The sequence below is a fragment of the Pipra filicauda genome, unplaced genomic scaffold (assembly GCF_003945595.2).
Source record: "Pipra filicauda isolate LSUMZ 115617 unplaced genomic scaffold, ASM394559v2 scaffold405_size854913_pilon, whole genome shotgun sequence".
NCBI lineage: Eukaryota > Metazoa > Chordata > Aves > Passeriformes > Pipridae > Pipra > Pipra filicauda.
Window position 1 is genome coordinate 524,810 of NW_024104538.1, and position 16,817 is coordinate 541,626.

General features: G+C 41.4%; 1 protein-coding gene across 4 annotated transcripts in view; it reads left to right on the forward strand.

Moving 5' to 3' along the window:
• DAAM2 (dishevelled associated activator of morphogenesis 2) overlaps positions 1–16,817 on the forward strand; it is a 201,129-nt gene that overhangs the window by 173,731 nt on the left and 10,581 nt on the right. For all 4 annotated transcript variants that reach the window (XM_039385331.1, XM_027748863.2, XM_027748866.2 and 1 more), the window contains 7 exons: positions 139–223; positions 1,773–1,879; positions 2,600–2,688; positions 3,460–3,628; positions 5,372–5,479; positions 6,884–6,944; positions 10,582–10,713. In XM_039385331.1, the coding sequence (XP_039241265.1) occupies positions 139–223; positions 1,773–1,879; positions 2,600–2,688; positions 3,460–3,628; positions 5,372–5,479; positions 6,884–6,944; positions 10,582–10,713 (751 nt within the window). The remainder of the gene's footprint in view (positions 1–138; positions 224–1,772; positions 1,880–2,599; positions 2,689–3,459; positions 3,629–5,371; positions 5,480–6,883; positions 6,945–10,581; positions 10,714–16,817) is intronic.

Genomic DNA, 16,817 nt, shown 5'->3' on the forward strand with positions numbered 1-16,817 from the left:
TAGAGTAGCAACTTCACAGTAGAGCTTGCCAGGGTTGTTTCATGCCTGTTTAGTGCAGTATTTCAGGATTCCTGCTTTCTGAATTGTCAGAGTTACTTAAGCTTTGAACTAATGGTACAATGTTGATACTTTTGAAAGGCTGAAGCTGTCTAATGAAGAAATCAGACAAGCAATATTGAAAATGGATGAACAAGAAGACCTAGCAAAAGATATGCTTGAGCAGGTGAGAAAGATTGCATTTGGATATAACTTATTTTTAAGTCCTTCATTGCCTTTTTTCAAGTGGATATATATACTGATTGTGCTGTCTGCAGATCTGAACTTGGCCCTGCCGTGTCAGTGGAGCTGCACATGGGACCATGAGAAAAGTATTTTTCCCTGTGTTGTTGGGGTATACCTCTGTCCTGTAGCTGTATTTGCATCAGGTTGATTTCATGAGTTTTCTCTTCTTGATGCAAAATATGCATGATTACAGTTGGTATGAGGTTTATTTTCATGGTCTCTCTTTTCCCATAATTTTTCTCATTTTTTGTTCTTCTTCTTTTCTTTGTTCTTCATCTCCCTTCTTTGCCTGAAGTTTTTCTGTTGCGAAATGCCAGGAACCAGGCCATGTAGGTCAATGGTTAGAACCAGGACTAGAAAGGATCTTGCATTTGAACTGGAATGGTTAGAAAGGGAGTGAGGGACTTACATCCCTGGCACCTGGTTGACTCTGTAACTTGTGAAGAAAAAACCCCCCACAATTAAACCACCACTGCCCTATTTACCCCCATTGCCCTATTTGCCCCATTTGCAGATGGTGACAGATGATGCTTTGACCAAAGATGCAAAGATGATAAAGTTCCTTAGGAGTGTGCAAAATGTTGTAATTATGAACTGTCTAACAAATATTATTCCTTCTTTCTTTGCAGACACAGTATTTAATCACGTACAAAAGGCTTTTCCATTCTGGAAATTTATAGCCTACTTGTCATGTTATCTGAATGCTCACAGCTGCTCCAGAACTAACTGCAAGATCCTAATGCTCCACACCTTGGAATATCATATTTTTGTAGAGTGGAGTAAAATATTAAGAAGTGGTAAAAAGCAAAGTGCTTGATACTCCTTGTGAGCAGTTTTTGTGGGCGTGCAGTGAGGCTGTGTGCATGACAGTATTTATGACCATACTAAAGCACAGCTACAATGAGATATGTCAAAAATCTGTCAAAGTATGGGCTTTTAAGGTCAGCATATGAATAGCAGCCAGTGTCAGAGGCATATCCAGTTGCTTGGTTATTGTTTATTGTTTCAGCAGTGTAGGGCATACCCAGGAGAGAGATAGATGAGGCTTTGTGTGTACTCTGTGATAGGCATGATGGGTACTTCACAGTGTGTGGGACACATCCTGCTCTTGTTTGCACCAATCTAAACTCCAAGTAATGCTGTGGGAATCAAGTTCTTTCTGTACTTCCCCTTGGGTAAGTTGCAGTAGCACTTGGCCTTTAGGATTTTGAATTGGGAAATTCCCTGTAGAATTAAAAATTAATCTTAATGGAGTCAGTGAAGGATAAAGACAGAACAGCAAGCAAAGGTTTAGAAAAGGTCAGTTCTGTAGACACAGCTGCACTTTTTTGAAGTTATGGTCACATGGCTGAGTCAATGTAATTCTTCCCCGTGGTAGCAGAGAAATCTGAGGGCATTCTCTCCATCAGGGTTTGTTTGTGCCTCTCTGTTCTGTTCTCATTTTCCTTGGATCTTATATCTCAGTGTTTGATTTGTGTCTCTCACTGTAGCTACTGAAGTTCGTTCCTGAAAAGAGCGATACTGACCTGCTGGAGGAGCATAAACATGAAATTGAGCGCATGGCCCGTGCGGATCGTTTCCTCTTTGAGATGAGCAGGTCTGTTTGATACATTATGGGAAAGTGCACACAGGACTTCTTGGAAGCAGCTGTAATTGTTATTGAAAATGGATCATCCAGCGCTAGGGGGAAGGTGCAAGAGATTTTGGGCCAGCATTACACCCTGCTTTTGCCAGAAGCCCACAAACGTTACAAGTATTTCCATTCATGACACAAACTTTTTATTGACAATAAGCATAAGCAGCTTCTGTGTATAAGGTCCAGTCCTCTGATGGCAAGCAGAAATCTGTCTCCTCTGCCTAAACTTGTTCACAAAAAGGAATTCATATCCAAGTATGGATACATACATGTAGTGTAGCCAGGGGTCAGGTTTTCATATAGATCCCTTTTTCCAATCAGCTATCCTGTTTCCTCATCCTCTGACCCTCTTTCTTGTTCCAGCTTTACTACACCCCTGATCGGGATTAACATCTTGTTCTGCTAATTGAGGTGCAGCTGGCATCTCCCATGACTCATATTTTGAGAGTAATGGGTATTCTTCCAGCTACTTTTCAGCTGAGATCAAAACATGACTTGAGGTCCTCCATTTTCATAGGAAGGTTGATTATGCAGTTATATATATGTTTGAGCTATATCTGTAATCCCATGCCTGGGTCTCATGGGACTGAACATCCAACCATTAGATTATGTGGGAGGCATACTGGCCCTGGGCTTTAAGAGTTCCAGTTCAATGTTGGCTTTCCTCTACCCTTCATGCAGGATTGACCACTACCAGCAACGCCTGCAGGCATTATTCTTTAAGAAGAAGTTTCCAGAGAGGCTGGCAGAAGCAAAACCAAAAGTGGAAGGTATGGTTAATAAAGCTTTCGCTATGAGTTGGGTAGAGGGGCAGGGAAGGTCAAGAAAGGCTTGTTTTCAAAAGAGATGCTGTTATATGTGTGCCATGTTTGTAGAGGCAGTGCCCAAGACGTCATATCCTAAGCAATTAATTCTGTCTGACAGTCTTCTTGCACTCATTGACTTAATACAATCAGTTTCATGATTGTTACTCTGTAAATATGACCTGACAGATGTGACTGTGCTATCAGGCTGTGCCGAGCTGCCAAAAACTTTCATCTTTCGTGGCCTTTCTGTGCAGGTCAGCCTTCCCTTCTCACCCTCAAGTCCTTGTACCTTCCCTCTCCAAAGAGCACTTAGAATAGATGCCTCAGGACACTGATATTCTTGGAATGTCTAACTTACAAGTAGGGGAGGTGTATGGCTTCTGTACCACATCCATAGTTACTGCAGAGAAGAGTGTATTGTAATCTTCCAGATGAACTCAAGCCTTCCCCCCTGTTCTCACTGGCTCTGTTTTTAGAGTGTGAAGTGTGAGAGAACAGCCTTGATCCTATGTTCAGAGGAGCTTCTTACAAGCTACATGTATTTTCCTTCCAGTTGTCCTGATTCGGGGGTGGGGGGGGGGGGAGCAGGAAGGACAGTACACACAGAAATGGTATTGCAGCATTTGTCGTGCAATAGTCAAATGGACATTTAAGGGTACTTCAAATTATGGGCCCAAGCATGTTAAAAACAGCCACTGAGAAATAACATTTTCTGCTTTTCTCTCTCTTTTCAAGCCATTCTTCTGGCATCCAAAGAACTCATCCGAAGCAAGCGTTTGAGGCAACTCCTGGAGGTAGTTCTGGCCTTTGGGAATTACATGAACAAGGGCCAAAGAGGAAGTGCTTATGGCTTCAAAGTCTCCAGCCTGAACAAAATTGCAGACACCAAATCCAGCATAGACAGGTAAGGTAGAATGCTGTAAATGCATCTGTTACTGTGCTGCTGCATCTCTTATCGTAGTAATGAAAATAGAGTTTCATTTGATTTTAGCTCTGTAGGCAACTGAAAATTGTCTTATTTGGCACTTAAGTATAGCTTTTCTCTCTTAAGGATTCTGTAGCAATTAAGACTGGCTATTAACACAGCACTCAAATTCTGCTATTTCTCTGGATAATGCACATTTGTTGTTGGATTGTGTTCCTGCAACACTATGCAAAGATGACAAAATGCAGTATTTCACAAATGACTGAAATAAGTCTGAGAAGGAGGATTTCTGTGGAATTTGCCCTTTTTACCAAAGTTTTATGGCCATGGTTTTGCAAAAAAGAAAACAATAAACTCTGAACACAGTTTTGTCTCCTGTGAAACATGGCATATGTTTCTGATGCAGGACAGTCATAAACTGTCTCTCTACCTACACCAGTAATGAAACCACAAGGCATAGCTCAGAGAGGCTAATCCTGGTTATATCTAGAGCAGATAAGGAAAACAGCTGGTTTAGGAAGGTGGAGCTTACTGTTTATGGACATAGACTGCAGGTCTTTTTAGTGCTACCCCATATTTTTCCCCACATCCCCATACTGATTCTGGAAATCAATCCATTTGTCACTGGGCAGAGAATATGAATTTTGGACTCTAGCAGCACTACAGTTTTCCTTGGAAATCTCTTACACTGGTGCTTCCTTGACTTATGAGACCTGCTGAGACTATAGTTGTGGTGAAATAACTTCAGGCTGTGACAGAATAAATAATGGCAGTGAAAAACCATAGGAAATTCGTCCCTACATAATAGAGTTTGAACTAACAGAGTTCTGTTTTGACTACTGCAATGTCCTTTCCGTATTCCAAGGCTAACACTTGTGTAGCTAGTGTTGAACTTTTTTTTTGCATTACTGTAGCTTGGCTTGGTTTTTCCATATATTAAACATCCTGTGCAGATTCTGTTCTCTCACCAGTTCCCAGCTCCCAGGCTCCAGTCTGTGTGAAGCAGTGGACATCTGCTGTCTTCCCTGCCAGTTAATCATGTAACGCCCACCTCAAGTAGCTGTTACGGCTGGCGGTTCTCTCTACATGCAAAATTCATCATTTGCTTTACAAATTTTGTTAAACCTTCTCCTGCATCCCTGATACATCTCTATTCTATCTGCTCCTATTTGAGCTGCCACTGCTTTTTTGGTAGCGAGCCTGACCACTACTCATAAGCTAAGCTGTTTCATTACTGCGGGAGATTTCTTTGCAGCTTCTTCAGTCTTCAGTAACCTTTTCCACTTCTTAGTTAACTCTTAGAATTTTTTCCCACATTGCCTCTGAGAACGGCTTGCTTCTCCCTTACAAGTTAATGTCACTTTAGTACTATTACTTGTTTATTCTCTAAAGTATAGGGGACAAATATACTGTGTTATGCAATTTTCTTTTCTGTTATACCATCTACCAGTTGGATGGAAGCATGCTGGTGCTTCCAGAACAAATGAAGATACAATCTATTGCTTGAGGTTTTAGGAAGGATGATTCATAAAGGACTAATTTATTTTAGCCTGTTGTACTTTTCTTTCAGGAACAGACCTCCTAAATGCTAATATATTGGGTTTTTTGCTCAGTCAAGCACATTTCCTACTTTTTCACTGATTTGTCACAATCCTCCCACCATCCTTTCCTTCTCATGATCATCATCCTGCTCATTTCTCCTTCTTTTTTTTTTTTCCTTAGGAATATTACACTGTTGCACTACTTAATTATGATCTTTGAAAAGAATTATCCAGATATCCTAGATATTCAGTCCGAGTTGCAGCATCTTCCAGAAGCAGCAAAAGTCAAGTAAGTCCAGTGCTATTGCTTGTTCCCAGAGCTGGAGTTCCCAGTGATTTCTGTTAGCTTAATTATCATAATTTTTTCATTTCTGTCTTCTAAAGTCAAGGCCAGCCTTACAGTTGAAATGTCTTTGTTGTAGATAACTAAATTGATAGCTTCACTCAGATATGCCTATATCTACTTTGTTTCTGAATCACACATTGTAACTAGACTGGCTGTTGTTTGTAATTCACTTACCATATTCTATAGTTATTCATTTAAGTCATGCTATTTTTTCTGGGTAATTGCAGGTTTGTTTCCAAAGCAGAGTCAATTAGGCACAGAGGCTACAGTAAGCCTTTTTCGGGAACATTGTTGCACAAATCAGTCTTGCACAGAAATGGGGAAAGCATCATAGTTTCTGCAAAAATTTCAATGATTTTTTTTCCATTTCTGGAGAAATTTGTGAAAAATGAATACAGAAGCCATCCCCCAAAATACTAGCATTTTTTTTCTTTCCAAAGCACTGCTCAAAAAATACCTTTGCATATTATTTGCCCAGCCATGATTCTTTGTATAAGGAACTAGTCCAACTAATGAAAGACAAGTGAAAAACAAATGTATTTTCACACTTAAAAGTATTTTTTAAAGCTTAAGTGGTGTTTTTGAGATGCAAGCTGTGACTCACCAAATACTTGAAAGAGATGCAGGCTGACTCACAAATAGGTACTAACTAGTTATCTGGAAATTAAAGTCTTTTTATTTGCTTACAAGTCCTAGACAAAAGAAACTCCTGTTTGTATGTGATGAGCAGAAATTCAGTGTATTGCTTGTGTCTAGGGAAGAATTTATTAATGTTAACAGTACAGTTATATTCTCAGTTACAGTGTAAACTAGCCCAGACTACCATATGGTAGAAGTGCAGATGGAAAAAACAATGTTTGGACTGTGAGTGAGACAAAAATCACATGTAAATGTACTGCTAATGGTATTTAGTTGTTATATGGTTCAAGAATCATATGTAGTGATAATCTGAGACTCCAGTAATGTGTGTTCTAAAGCTGGGATCCTTGGTTAACCTTGGTGTCAGCTGACTGCTGCAAGCTGGCCACGTGGTGTGCGCTCCTTGTTGAAGGGTCAGACCCAGCTCATAGGGCGGATATTCTGAGGGCAACCCCTCTCTTCTACCCAGGAAGATCCCAGTCTTTAGTTTGACCACAGGCAAGCAAGGTCTGCCTCATCTTACATCTCATACAAAAAGCAGCACAGAGCACTAGCAGACCCTCTTCCCCTCATTTCTAATCATCTGGCGTGGCTGGTGCCAGAGGCCGGATACCAGACTTGATGGGCCTGTTCTGCTGCACAGTTCCTGTATCCCTGTGTAACACTGCTCTTTTTGTTTTATCTGCTCTGTGTCTGTGTCCTGTGCAGCCTGGTAGAGCTGGAGAAGGAAGTCAACAACATAAAGACTGGATTGAAAGCTGTTGAAGCTGTAAGTATCTGAAGGTTTCCAAAACGCCTTACTTAAAATATCTCTCTCAGAATCAGGGGCACTATATATTTTATGATAAGAGAAAGTGGGCTTTCTTTTTTCATTCCTTTCCATTCCGTTCCAGAATGCATTAACCAAGGAAAAATAAATAAAAGCTTCTCATGTGGAGCTACTGCTGATGATCTTAGCAGAGTTAAGCCTGATGAAAAGCTTGTTTGATCTCTACCTGGAAGGTAAAAGGACAGTTTGACAAATGGCATGGACTGAAAGAAGAAATAAAATTCTTGCTCTTTCTTTACTGGGGGATGGATGGCTGATGAGCAAGTGTTTCACGTGGCCCTTGGAGTAGTAGTAAGCAGGTAGTGCACTGTTACATGCAATCCTAACCTCTATCCTGAGCACTCCTTGGGAAGGCAGAGGAAAAGACAGAGACTAGTTAAAGATGAAACAGCTGAGCTGGCAAGCAAAGCAACAATGGCAGGGTTTTTTCCTGCTTTACTGAAAGCCAGTTGTTGGAAATTGCACTGAATGGTTTCTGTGCAAGGATTACCTATCTACAAGGAACTAACACAGAACCCTCCTGTCCTCCTCATTCACCATGAGACAGACAGTAATAAGTTTATTTTCCTTCGTTTGCTTTGCCTCTGTGTGTAGAGGAAGGGATCTTTGTCCTGTCAGCAGCCCCCAGGCTGTCTGGTTGTTACCAGCAGTTCATCATGTAACTAGTCAGTGATCCTCCCATTAAAAAAAAACCACCCCGAAAATCAACAAACAAACAAACAAAAACCCCAACAAAACAAAACAAAAAAAAACCCAACTTTCCCAACCTTATTTCTGGATTGTTGGGGTAAGGGAGAATGAAGCAGTGGAAAGAAATACTACTGCATACATGGGGTACAGTGTTTTGGAATTAAGGGTACCTGTAAAGGCAAGGCTGAGCTGGATTTCATGACATGAACAGGGGCCCAGTTTTTGGCTGGGACAGACAATTCACCCCATTGAAATGCGAGTAGCTAATTCTGTTTTGCTTTCTCAAAAGGATTATTTGTCCTTTTGCCTTCACAGCCGTTTTTTTCTTCTCTTTGCCATACGTGGGTTCCATGGGCAACCTCTCCTTCCCATACAATCATCATCTTCCAGCCTCAGTCTTCTCCCTGCCATGGTATTTTTCATCTGAGGCTGCCAGCACCTCCCAGTCTGCTTGCTCAATTTGTGGTTTTCTGGTGTGTAAAAAGCAGCACTATAGCAACAATAGAAGATCACTGTCAGGTGGAAGGGGGAGGAGGGGAAGGTGCGATTCTTGATTCCAGTCCAGTGTGTTCTCACCACAGCCTTGGCTCCAGTGACTGGTGTTTCTTCAAGACCTCTTAAGAATAGAAAGCTAAAAATAGTTTCCCAGTCAGATGTTCTTAAAGGTACTACTTACAATCTGCCTTCCTAGACTTGCAGCTAGCTTCTTTGTAAAAATAAGACATATTCACTTTTGAGACGTTCATGCAGCTGTTGTCTTTGTGTTGGACACTCCCAGAAGGACAGCTAAGTAGTGGAAGGAAATTCTGTCAGCACAGCCCTTCTCTCACACAGCAAGAAGATCATAACCACTGCTTGAGAAACCGCTGCCATGGTTGAATCATTTCATCCCTCTAGAGAACCAGCAGCCCAGCCCACCAGGGACAGTTCTGGCCTCTGTTGTTGTGCTATTATGATTAGTAGAGACCATTTCTTAGAAGATACGGAGGAGTTCTGTTATTCTGTGGCATTGCTCTCTGACTGATTACATAGTCATGCTGGTTTATTGTGTGGATTTTAGGTTTTTTTGTACATTTTGGGAGAATTATTCTGCAGGGAAGAACTGCATTTGAAATTGAAGAGCAGACCTCCTAATCTTAATTTTACTTTGAAAAACATTGCTCTCCAGTAACAGTCCCAAATGCTGTAGCTTTCAACAGGGAGTAAAATGACGGAACTGTTATACTCACCTGCCTGAGGAGGGGGGGAGGAGAGGGTAGAGCAACTTTCAGCTAAAATTAGCCTAAAAATTAGAATCGTAGAGAGTGGCTGAAAAAATATGCGTAATTCTTAGAAGCATGTTCTTGTACTTGTAAGGTCCAATTCAAAGTGATTGTAACATAGAAACTATTCTATGTTACTAAACTATGTTACTGCAAAGTGTTGTACAGCACAGTGCTCCCAGGACCCTCCCTTGTGATGTGGTAGGAAAACCAGTGGAGAAGAGATGCAATATAAAGCACAGGAAGTAGCACTTCTTTAAAGTGGACTTCCTCTGGCCACGTGCTCATTGCTTTTCTTGCCCCTTTTCTGCCTTGTGGTCTTTTCTTGTTCCAACTCCCATCAGACCAGAACATATATCATGTCTGATTTTAGATTGTCAATGGCCAAAGTAATTCTTGGCATTCAGCAGCACCATGTGGAGCAAATCTGAAGATGTTTCTCAGCATAGATGCTTATAAACCTACCCATTTGGCTTGGTGAACTACTATTTTGACGACCAGTAACAGAGAGCACCCAAGATGCATGCAAGCTGGAGTTGCAGCCAGCACAAAAATATTTTTTTCCAAAGGGAACAGAGGGTCAGACCGTAACTTGACCTGCTGTTTCATGCTGCTTTCCCTACAGAGAAAGTAATGTTTTATCGTTCCCAGTGATTATTCAGCTGAGAATAAAGATGAGGCCCAGATTATGATTTCATTGTCCCCATGAGACTGTCAACAGCACAGAAGCCAAGCACAGGCATGGGAGATTGCCAGTCTCACTATAACTTAGTAGGTTTGAGGAGCTCTGTAGCTCTCTCCGTGCTTTAAGCACGGTGAATAGAGTAATGGAAGAGATAGCTATGGGTGATCTTGGCTTAAAACTAAAAATCTTTAGCCAGAAAGAAAGAATCTTACAATTTTTTTTCTTTCTGTAGGTAGCAGACAAATAGAACTTAGTTTCCTATGGTTTTATGTCTTCTTTTTCTTTTACTGTAACTCTTTGTATTGCAATAGTCTCCATTTATAACTCTGTGAATTTTATGACATTTAAGCTAATGCTTATTGGTTAGCAGGGTGCTAGCAAATGTTGCACATGACATCTGTCTGCTTGTCCTTCAGTAGGAGAACTAATTTTTGCTGTTTAGTGATTTTCAGAGAAAGGAAGGGGAGATGTAGAGCACATTTCCCCAAGTATACAGCATATTGTGTCACCATGGGAAGAGTGGATGGAGGGAAGCTCACTATTAAAAATTCCAAATTTGCTTGCTACACAGAGTTTTTTGTTATTTGTCATTTGGGATAGGAAAAAAATGCAGCACTTCATGTACTTGATACTTAAATTAAAAAGTTGCTTTAAAAACTCAACATGTTGATGGCTTTCTTGGGAGTGGTTGTTGTTTAAGGATAAACAGAACTGTAACTAAGACCTTCCTTCATCCCACCTTGACCGCCCCTCTCACATGTAATAGGCAAAGCCTTTGACTTAGTGAGAAAGTGGTTTCTGAGTTACAGCTCTGGATGAATGTGTGTGGAGTGGGAGCAGAGCATGCTCTGATGCTCTGCAGTGAGTGAAATAGATGGGCTTGCCTGCTCCCTTCCTTGTCAGTGAGGAATCTTTAATGCTTGCCTTGTTTCTCTTTCAGGAACTGGATTATCAGAAGAGACGCATGCGGGAATCAGGGGACAGGTTTGTTCCCGTCATGAGTGATTTCATCACTGTGGCCAGTTTCAGCTTCTCAGAGTTAGAAGACCTTCTCAATGAGGCTAGAGACAAGGTAAGTATGCTGGTTTTAAAGGTAAACCGGCAGGGGAAATGAACCCAACTCAAAAGAGAGATTATAAGTCAGAATAACAATTTAATAAAATAATACAATAAGTACGATTATACAGACAAACAGTTGGTTTTAACCCACAAAACCCAAATATATAACCCAGCACCCTGGGGCATGAACAGAGTGGTGTTCGTTGGGCCTCCTGAGTCCAAAGTAAAAGGAGAGGGGAAAACCTGTTGGTGAGAGTGCTGTTGCAGTCTGGTCAAGAGTGGTGATTGCAGTGCGGTCAAGGGTGGTGGTTGCAGTCCAGTCGAGAGTGGTCGTCTGCAGTTTGGTTGAGAGCGGTGATCTGCAGTTTTCCTCTGGATCCCACGAGTGGTTAAAAAAGTTCCAAGACTCCAAGATTATATATTCTCTAGTTCAGGCAGGAATGCCCAGTACCTCCCTCAGGGCGAGGAGTTCCACAATGGGTATGAGGACAAGAGCACCCTCCTATCTCTCAGGTCTCTTAACACCTAGTTTATAGCCTGAGGAGTCAGGCTGCTCTGGGCAGAGGGTGTAAATGATCTATTGACAACAGTTTCTGGGAAATGGCATGGAAGGCTATAGAATACACAGTTTTGGGTTACACCCATATAGTGATGAACTGGTCCCAGCTGTTCTAACTAGGACAGTAAGATACTCTGGGTAGTTTGTTGTCCTGGTTTCAGCTGGGATAGAGCTAATTTTCTTCTTTGTATCTGGTGCAGTGCTGTAGCTGATATACCTGATCTTTTCCACTTATGCGTCTCTGTTATTGGATGCATTTCAGTACAAGGATAGAAATCCCAAACATGTGTGGTTTGTCTGACATTCTTGGATCCATCTTACACAGCCACCGTCGTGTGTGTGTGTTACTTTTCAGGTGGTGCTGTGATCATTTTGTACTTTTACTGTCTGCATCTCCATTACCAGAATTGTACAGCTAAGGAGATGCTTGTTCTTTGCTGATGGCTGGAGTTTGGCACTAATCCCTCTGTCTTTCAGCTGAATGAGGAAGAATTTATATGAAAAGATCATAGGCATATGAAAATGTTTAGGGAAGAGCAAGTTCTAAAGTAAACGATATGTAATGGCAAATCTGCCCGTGTTGGCTGGCATGTTAGAAGTGCTTGGCTCTATAAAGCAAATGTGTTATTTCTTTTGGATTGAATTGTTTCCACTCTGGTGTCAGTCCTTGTAGCATTAAGGGACCTGCTGCATTATTAATGAAAGCTGTGCCATTGGATCAGTAGGCCTTAGATTTTGACTATATAGGCTGAGGATCTGAACAGTAAGACTCCTCACTCATGTACCTCTGCAGTAATGTCATTCTGTGATTCAAAAGCATTTCCTTGCTGTGGAGATAAAGTTGGTAATAGTGACTGGCAGCTGCAAACACTGGGAGCTACTGACTGTCAGCAAGGGCTGCCCTGGCAAATGCCAGTGGGGCAGTAGGTATTGGGACACTTGGAAAGCAAAGCTGGGCAGTCTAACACTACTAACATTGTTAAGAATTTCTGTGGAGCATAATGTGACTAATTTTTTCATAGAACCATAGAATGGTTTGTGTTGAAAGGGACCTGAAAGATTATCTAGTTCCAACCCCTCAACACAAGCCATGGGCTGCTAGACCAGATTGCTCAGAGACCCATCCAGCCTGGCCTTGAACACATCCATTTTCATTGTTGTCATGTTGCTTGAGAAGATTCAAACTACTTCAAGTACAATAATGTTCACAACATACTAGTTTTATAATCAAAAAAATATATTTTACATTCCATGGCCCCACTAAATTTACTGAGAAAAGCTCAGTTTCCTGTGGTTTGGGGGCTTCTGTATTATGACTGGGTAAATTTTGCAATTTCATTATAGTTAGGCACACATTTCTGGAAGGATATTCACTATGTCAGTGGCTTAGATTGCACACTTTTTGTTTGGTGTTATAGATGGTGGTGTTCCTTTTTGGCACACTAGGACAAAAGCCCAGTGTAGATTCTTTACAGGTTCAGTTGAGGGTTAAAAACCAGCAAGTGGTACATGTCCAGCACAGCAATGCAACTTTTCCTGATCAGGCACTTGAAGGAAAAATGCCATTCTTTTGCTTTAAAAATAACCAGAGAAAGTCCCTACAGACGGACCAATATGTCTGGAAGTTGTTGCATGCTTTTTTAGACATAGCCAATGTAAAGCACTTGACATAAAGAGATGTTTTATTTTAATGACTATAACATGCTTAGGAAACGTTACTCTACCTTCTCCTCACACACCCTTACTATGTTTGAACACATGCCATTCCAGCTTTTGCTCAACCTATGCTTTGGTTCTTCCACTGGCAAAAAGCTGCTTTTGGACTTCTGTAAGGGAACTGTCTGTCCTTACTGATGTTGAGCTATTTCTCATGTTTGCTTCATATTATTTTGGCCCTCTCTTCTTCCTCTTTTTCCTCTTTTTTCTTAAAAAAAGAAAAAAAAAAAAAGGAAAAAGAAAGCTGGAAATTTTCAACAAACCAGATGTGCTTTGCAAAGCCTATAACATCTTTCAACCTCAATGGGCTCTCTGTGCTTGTTGAATCACAAGCTTTTTTTTTTTACCATGGAAACCTACTAGCCAATTAAAGGAAGAGAGGGACCAAGACATCTGATTATCCTATTTTTTTTTGATTTCGCAAAGCAAATTGAGGGGGGAAAAAAGCAGTGGGACAGGGTGGACTTTGAAAAATATCCAAATGAGTCTAGGAAGAACTGGTCTGATTCACAGATTTATTATTAATAATGAAGCCCTAGTTTTCACAGCTGGAATTGGATATCCTTCTAAATATAGATGTGGCTAATTGATTACCCTGAGTTAATCAGAGCCATGTTTCCTCAGCTGGGATTTAAAACACTATAAGTTATCTTTTCAAACCTAGGAAGTTTTTTGGTTTTTTTTTAAACTTCTTCAGTATTAGCAGAAGTAATTTCTTCAGTTATGGAAACAATCCATTACCAAGGTGTGTTGCTGACCTTCTTGGCAGATGATATTTTTCAGAATCCCATGCAGTACTTTTTCTGGCCTTTTTGCTTAAACAGAACCATTCATGGTCAGTGGCCATGGAGAGGAAGTGATATTTTAAATTTAAAGGGCCAGGTTGTCAGATGCAGGCATCCCTGTTTGCAGGGGAAGCCTTGTAACTGTACCTATCTTCATGCGGTAAACAGATGGCTTGGTTAAGAACTGATTGAAAACTTAGACCAACTCTTTAAACAGGCTCCCTAGCACAGCTGGTTCTTGTTCTTTTTGTGTTTTTCTCACTTTCAATAGCCCTTTATAAGGGAGTATATACATTAGATCAAGGGATAATGTTTTCTGCCATTTCCCATAAACTTTAAGGTTGGGGGCAGGAGAAAGTGAAACTGCCCTTGAATCCTTCACCAGTTTTTACATGTTTGAACAGACAAAAAATTGGCTTTTTCACATAAGAAAGATGAGGTTGAATATTGTTTGTGAAAATTTTTTCTCTGTTTCCTTTGGAGAAGCAATGAAAATCCCCACGCAGAGGCACAGTAACCTCCCATGGTATGAATTTTATTTTCCTACGTGAAAAAGGTGACATTTGCCCTATATGAAGCTTTACTATGTACTTAAGTATTGACAGTATGAACTTAGATCACTAGACTGTTTCATAGCTGTTCTACTTTGTGCTTGGTTTATAACAAACCTGTTTTTTAAAACATTTTGGATCATCTTAGGAGAACAAAGTCTGCTTAGTCAGATATTGCCATTCCTGTGCTGAATGTTAAACTTAAGCCTCTCTATAGAGGCACAGCAGAGGCCACTGCTGGGGCAAGGCTGATGAGGTAGGTAGGAAAATGTCCATTTCCAGTCTTTCTGATGACAGTTCCTCTCAAACAAGTGTTTATCATGATGAAGAAAGGCATTCAGAATCTGCACATACATTTAATAAGCTAGCAGCTATAGTAACTGTTTTGAAGAACAGCAAGGCATTGAAAACAAAAATCCATTTAAGAAAATAGCAGAACACTCTGAAGCACAGAGCCAAGTGCCAGTTACAGGCTGCGCACTTCAGTTGCACATTTTGGGGACTGGTATTTTCTGTCAGCCACTGAAGGTGATGAATAAGGAATGGGTCAGGACAGAGACTGAGAAAGTCAAGATGAGGTGTGCTACAAAAGGCACTGCAGCCTGCTTTCAGAAACAGCCATTTGGTAAATAAATCACATAACTGTTGTACAGTAACTTAGAACTTCAGATGCTGCGGTGCAGGTCAGCATCTAACATATGAGAAATGTTTAGAGCACCTATATCTCAATTTTGTGACTGCCAGAGTCCTGCTGAACTCCTGGGAGAATCTTTTGAGATCATTTAAGCACAAGCAGAGCTGGGCCCAGCCCTGCCTGAAATTGGCAGGGCTCTTTGCATTAACTGATCTGAATCTGTCCCATAAAGAGAACAGACATTTATTTGAACTGCCTCAGTACAGAAATGGTGTCTTCATAACAACAGACTCAAGATTACTTTTCTGTGAAAGACAGTTCATGTTGCATGGCTACATGGTATAATTCATTCATGCATTGGCTCCTTCTGCAACAGCAGACAGCACAGACAGCAGGAAATTTTTATCGTGGCTGTTTTTCCTCCTCCTCATAGAGCCCCATTCCTGCCATTTCCAGAGCTCTTCTGCCACTGTTTAACATTTCGTTGGCAAGCACAGCAGAGTTCGTATGTGCTGCTGTCCCGCTTTCCCTCTCCTTGCTAAAATGGCTTTTTAAAATAAACAACTGTCTAAACGATTTGCTTTGGCAAGAGGATAAATTCAGTGGAAAGTTTGGCAGAGGAAGCAGAGCTGGCACTGAGCTCGTGGACCTGTTATATCATGGAGCTTGGGGGCCCTTATGGTGTGGAAATGAACTTTTTAATGAAAAAAAAGATATACCATCCTGTTTTACAGTGGAAAACCTGCTGAAACACAGTTTTCCATCTTGCTTTTGCCCATCTCATCTGTCCCCAAATGACTTCGGGAGTAAGCAAGTTTCAGCCCTTGTTCCACAATATTACAGCACATCACAAAATTCTGGAAAGTGTTTTCGACACATGAAGACTTAGCTGCAGATTTCACAATTGTGCATGACAGCAGGTAATGTTTGGCAGAGAATCTGCCCATGGAGCAGTCAAGTGATTTGTACAGGGTGACACAAATCCTCTGACAGAGAGCAGAAGAGAGACCTGGCGTCCAGAGCACCTTGGTCTGTGCCACACTGCCTCTTAGACCCTAAGTGAGGCAGGTAGTGTGGTTTAAGCCATTGTGGGCAGGCAGGAGCCTGGGCTTCATAACAGCATTGGGTAGGCCATCTCCAGCAGCTCGTTGCTCTTCATCCCAGCACCAGTGCTTTGAAAAAGCATATGTGGTTGCAGAACCAGACTTAGAGAGAAATAGAAGTAATGAAGCCAGAGGGGTCTGTTAAACAGTGAAAAGACAGCTTGTCTCTCTTGATGCAGTGCCCTACAGATATGAACAACTGATTTTTTGCCATTTCCTATATCAGATTAGTGGGGCAATGCTTTCTGTTCTGTAATGAATGGAGAAAGGAAGGCTCAGAAGGGAAGCATGAGTTCCCAAGCCACATCATGGGCAGAGCTGGCAACAGAGGCTGGATCTCCTGACTTGCCTGCCTCTGCTCAGTCAGCTTTTTCTCCAGAGGGGGTAGAGAAAGAAGGAAAATGTTTACTTCAGTGAACTGCAGATATTTCTTTTGTAGTTATTTTAGTACATCTATCTCACAGATTTTTTGGTTGTTTTTGTCTTTCACTGCTTTACAGTAAGTGATTGTGACTTACTAAGCCCTATGTTACAGGGCACCAAAGACAGGCTGTTCTCAGACTTCTCGCTGCTGCTTAGAGATCACAACACCTTATACTCATGAGTGTCTCTGGAAGGCTCTCAGGCAGCTCAGTCTTTCCAGCACAGCAACACTGTTCCCTCTTTGGGTGGCAGTGGGGAGGCAGTGGCAAAAGCTCCTATTGCCAGTGTGACATGAACTAGCTGATGCTAGTAGTTGGGTGACAGGCCACATGCAGGACATTCGCAG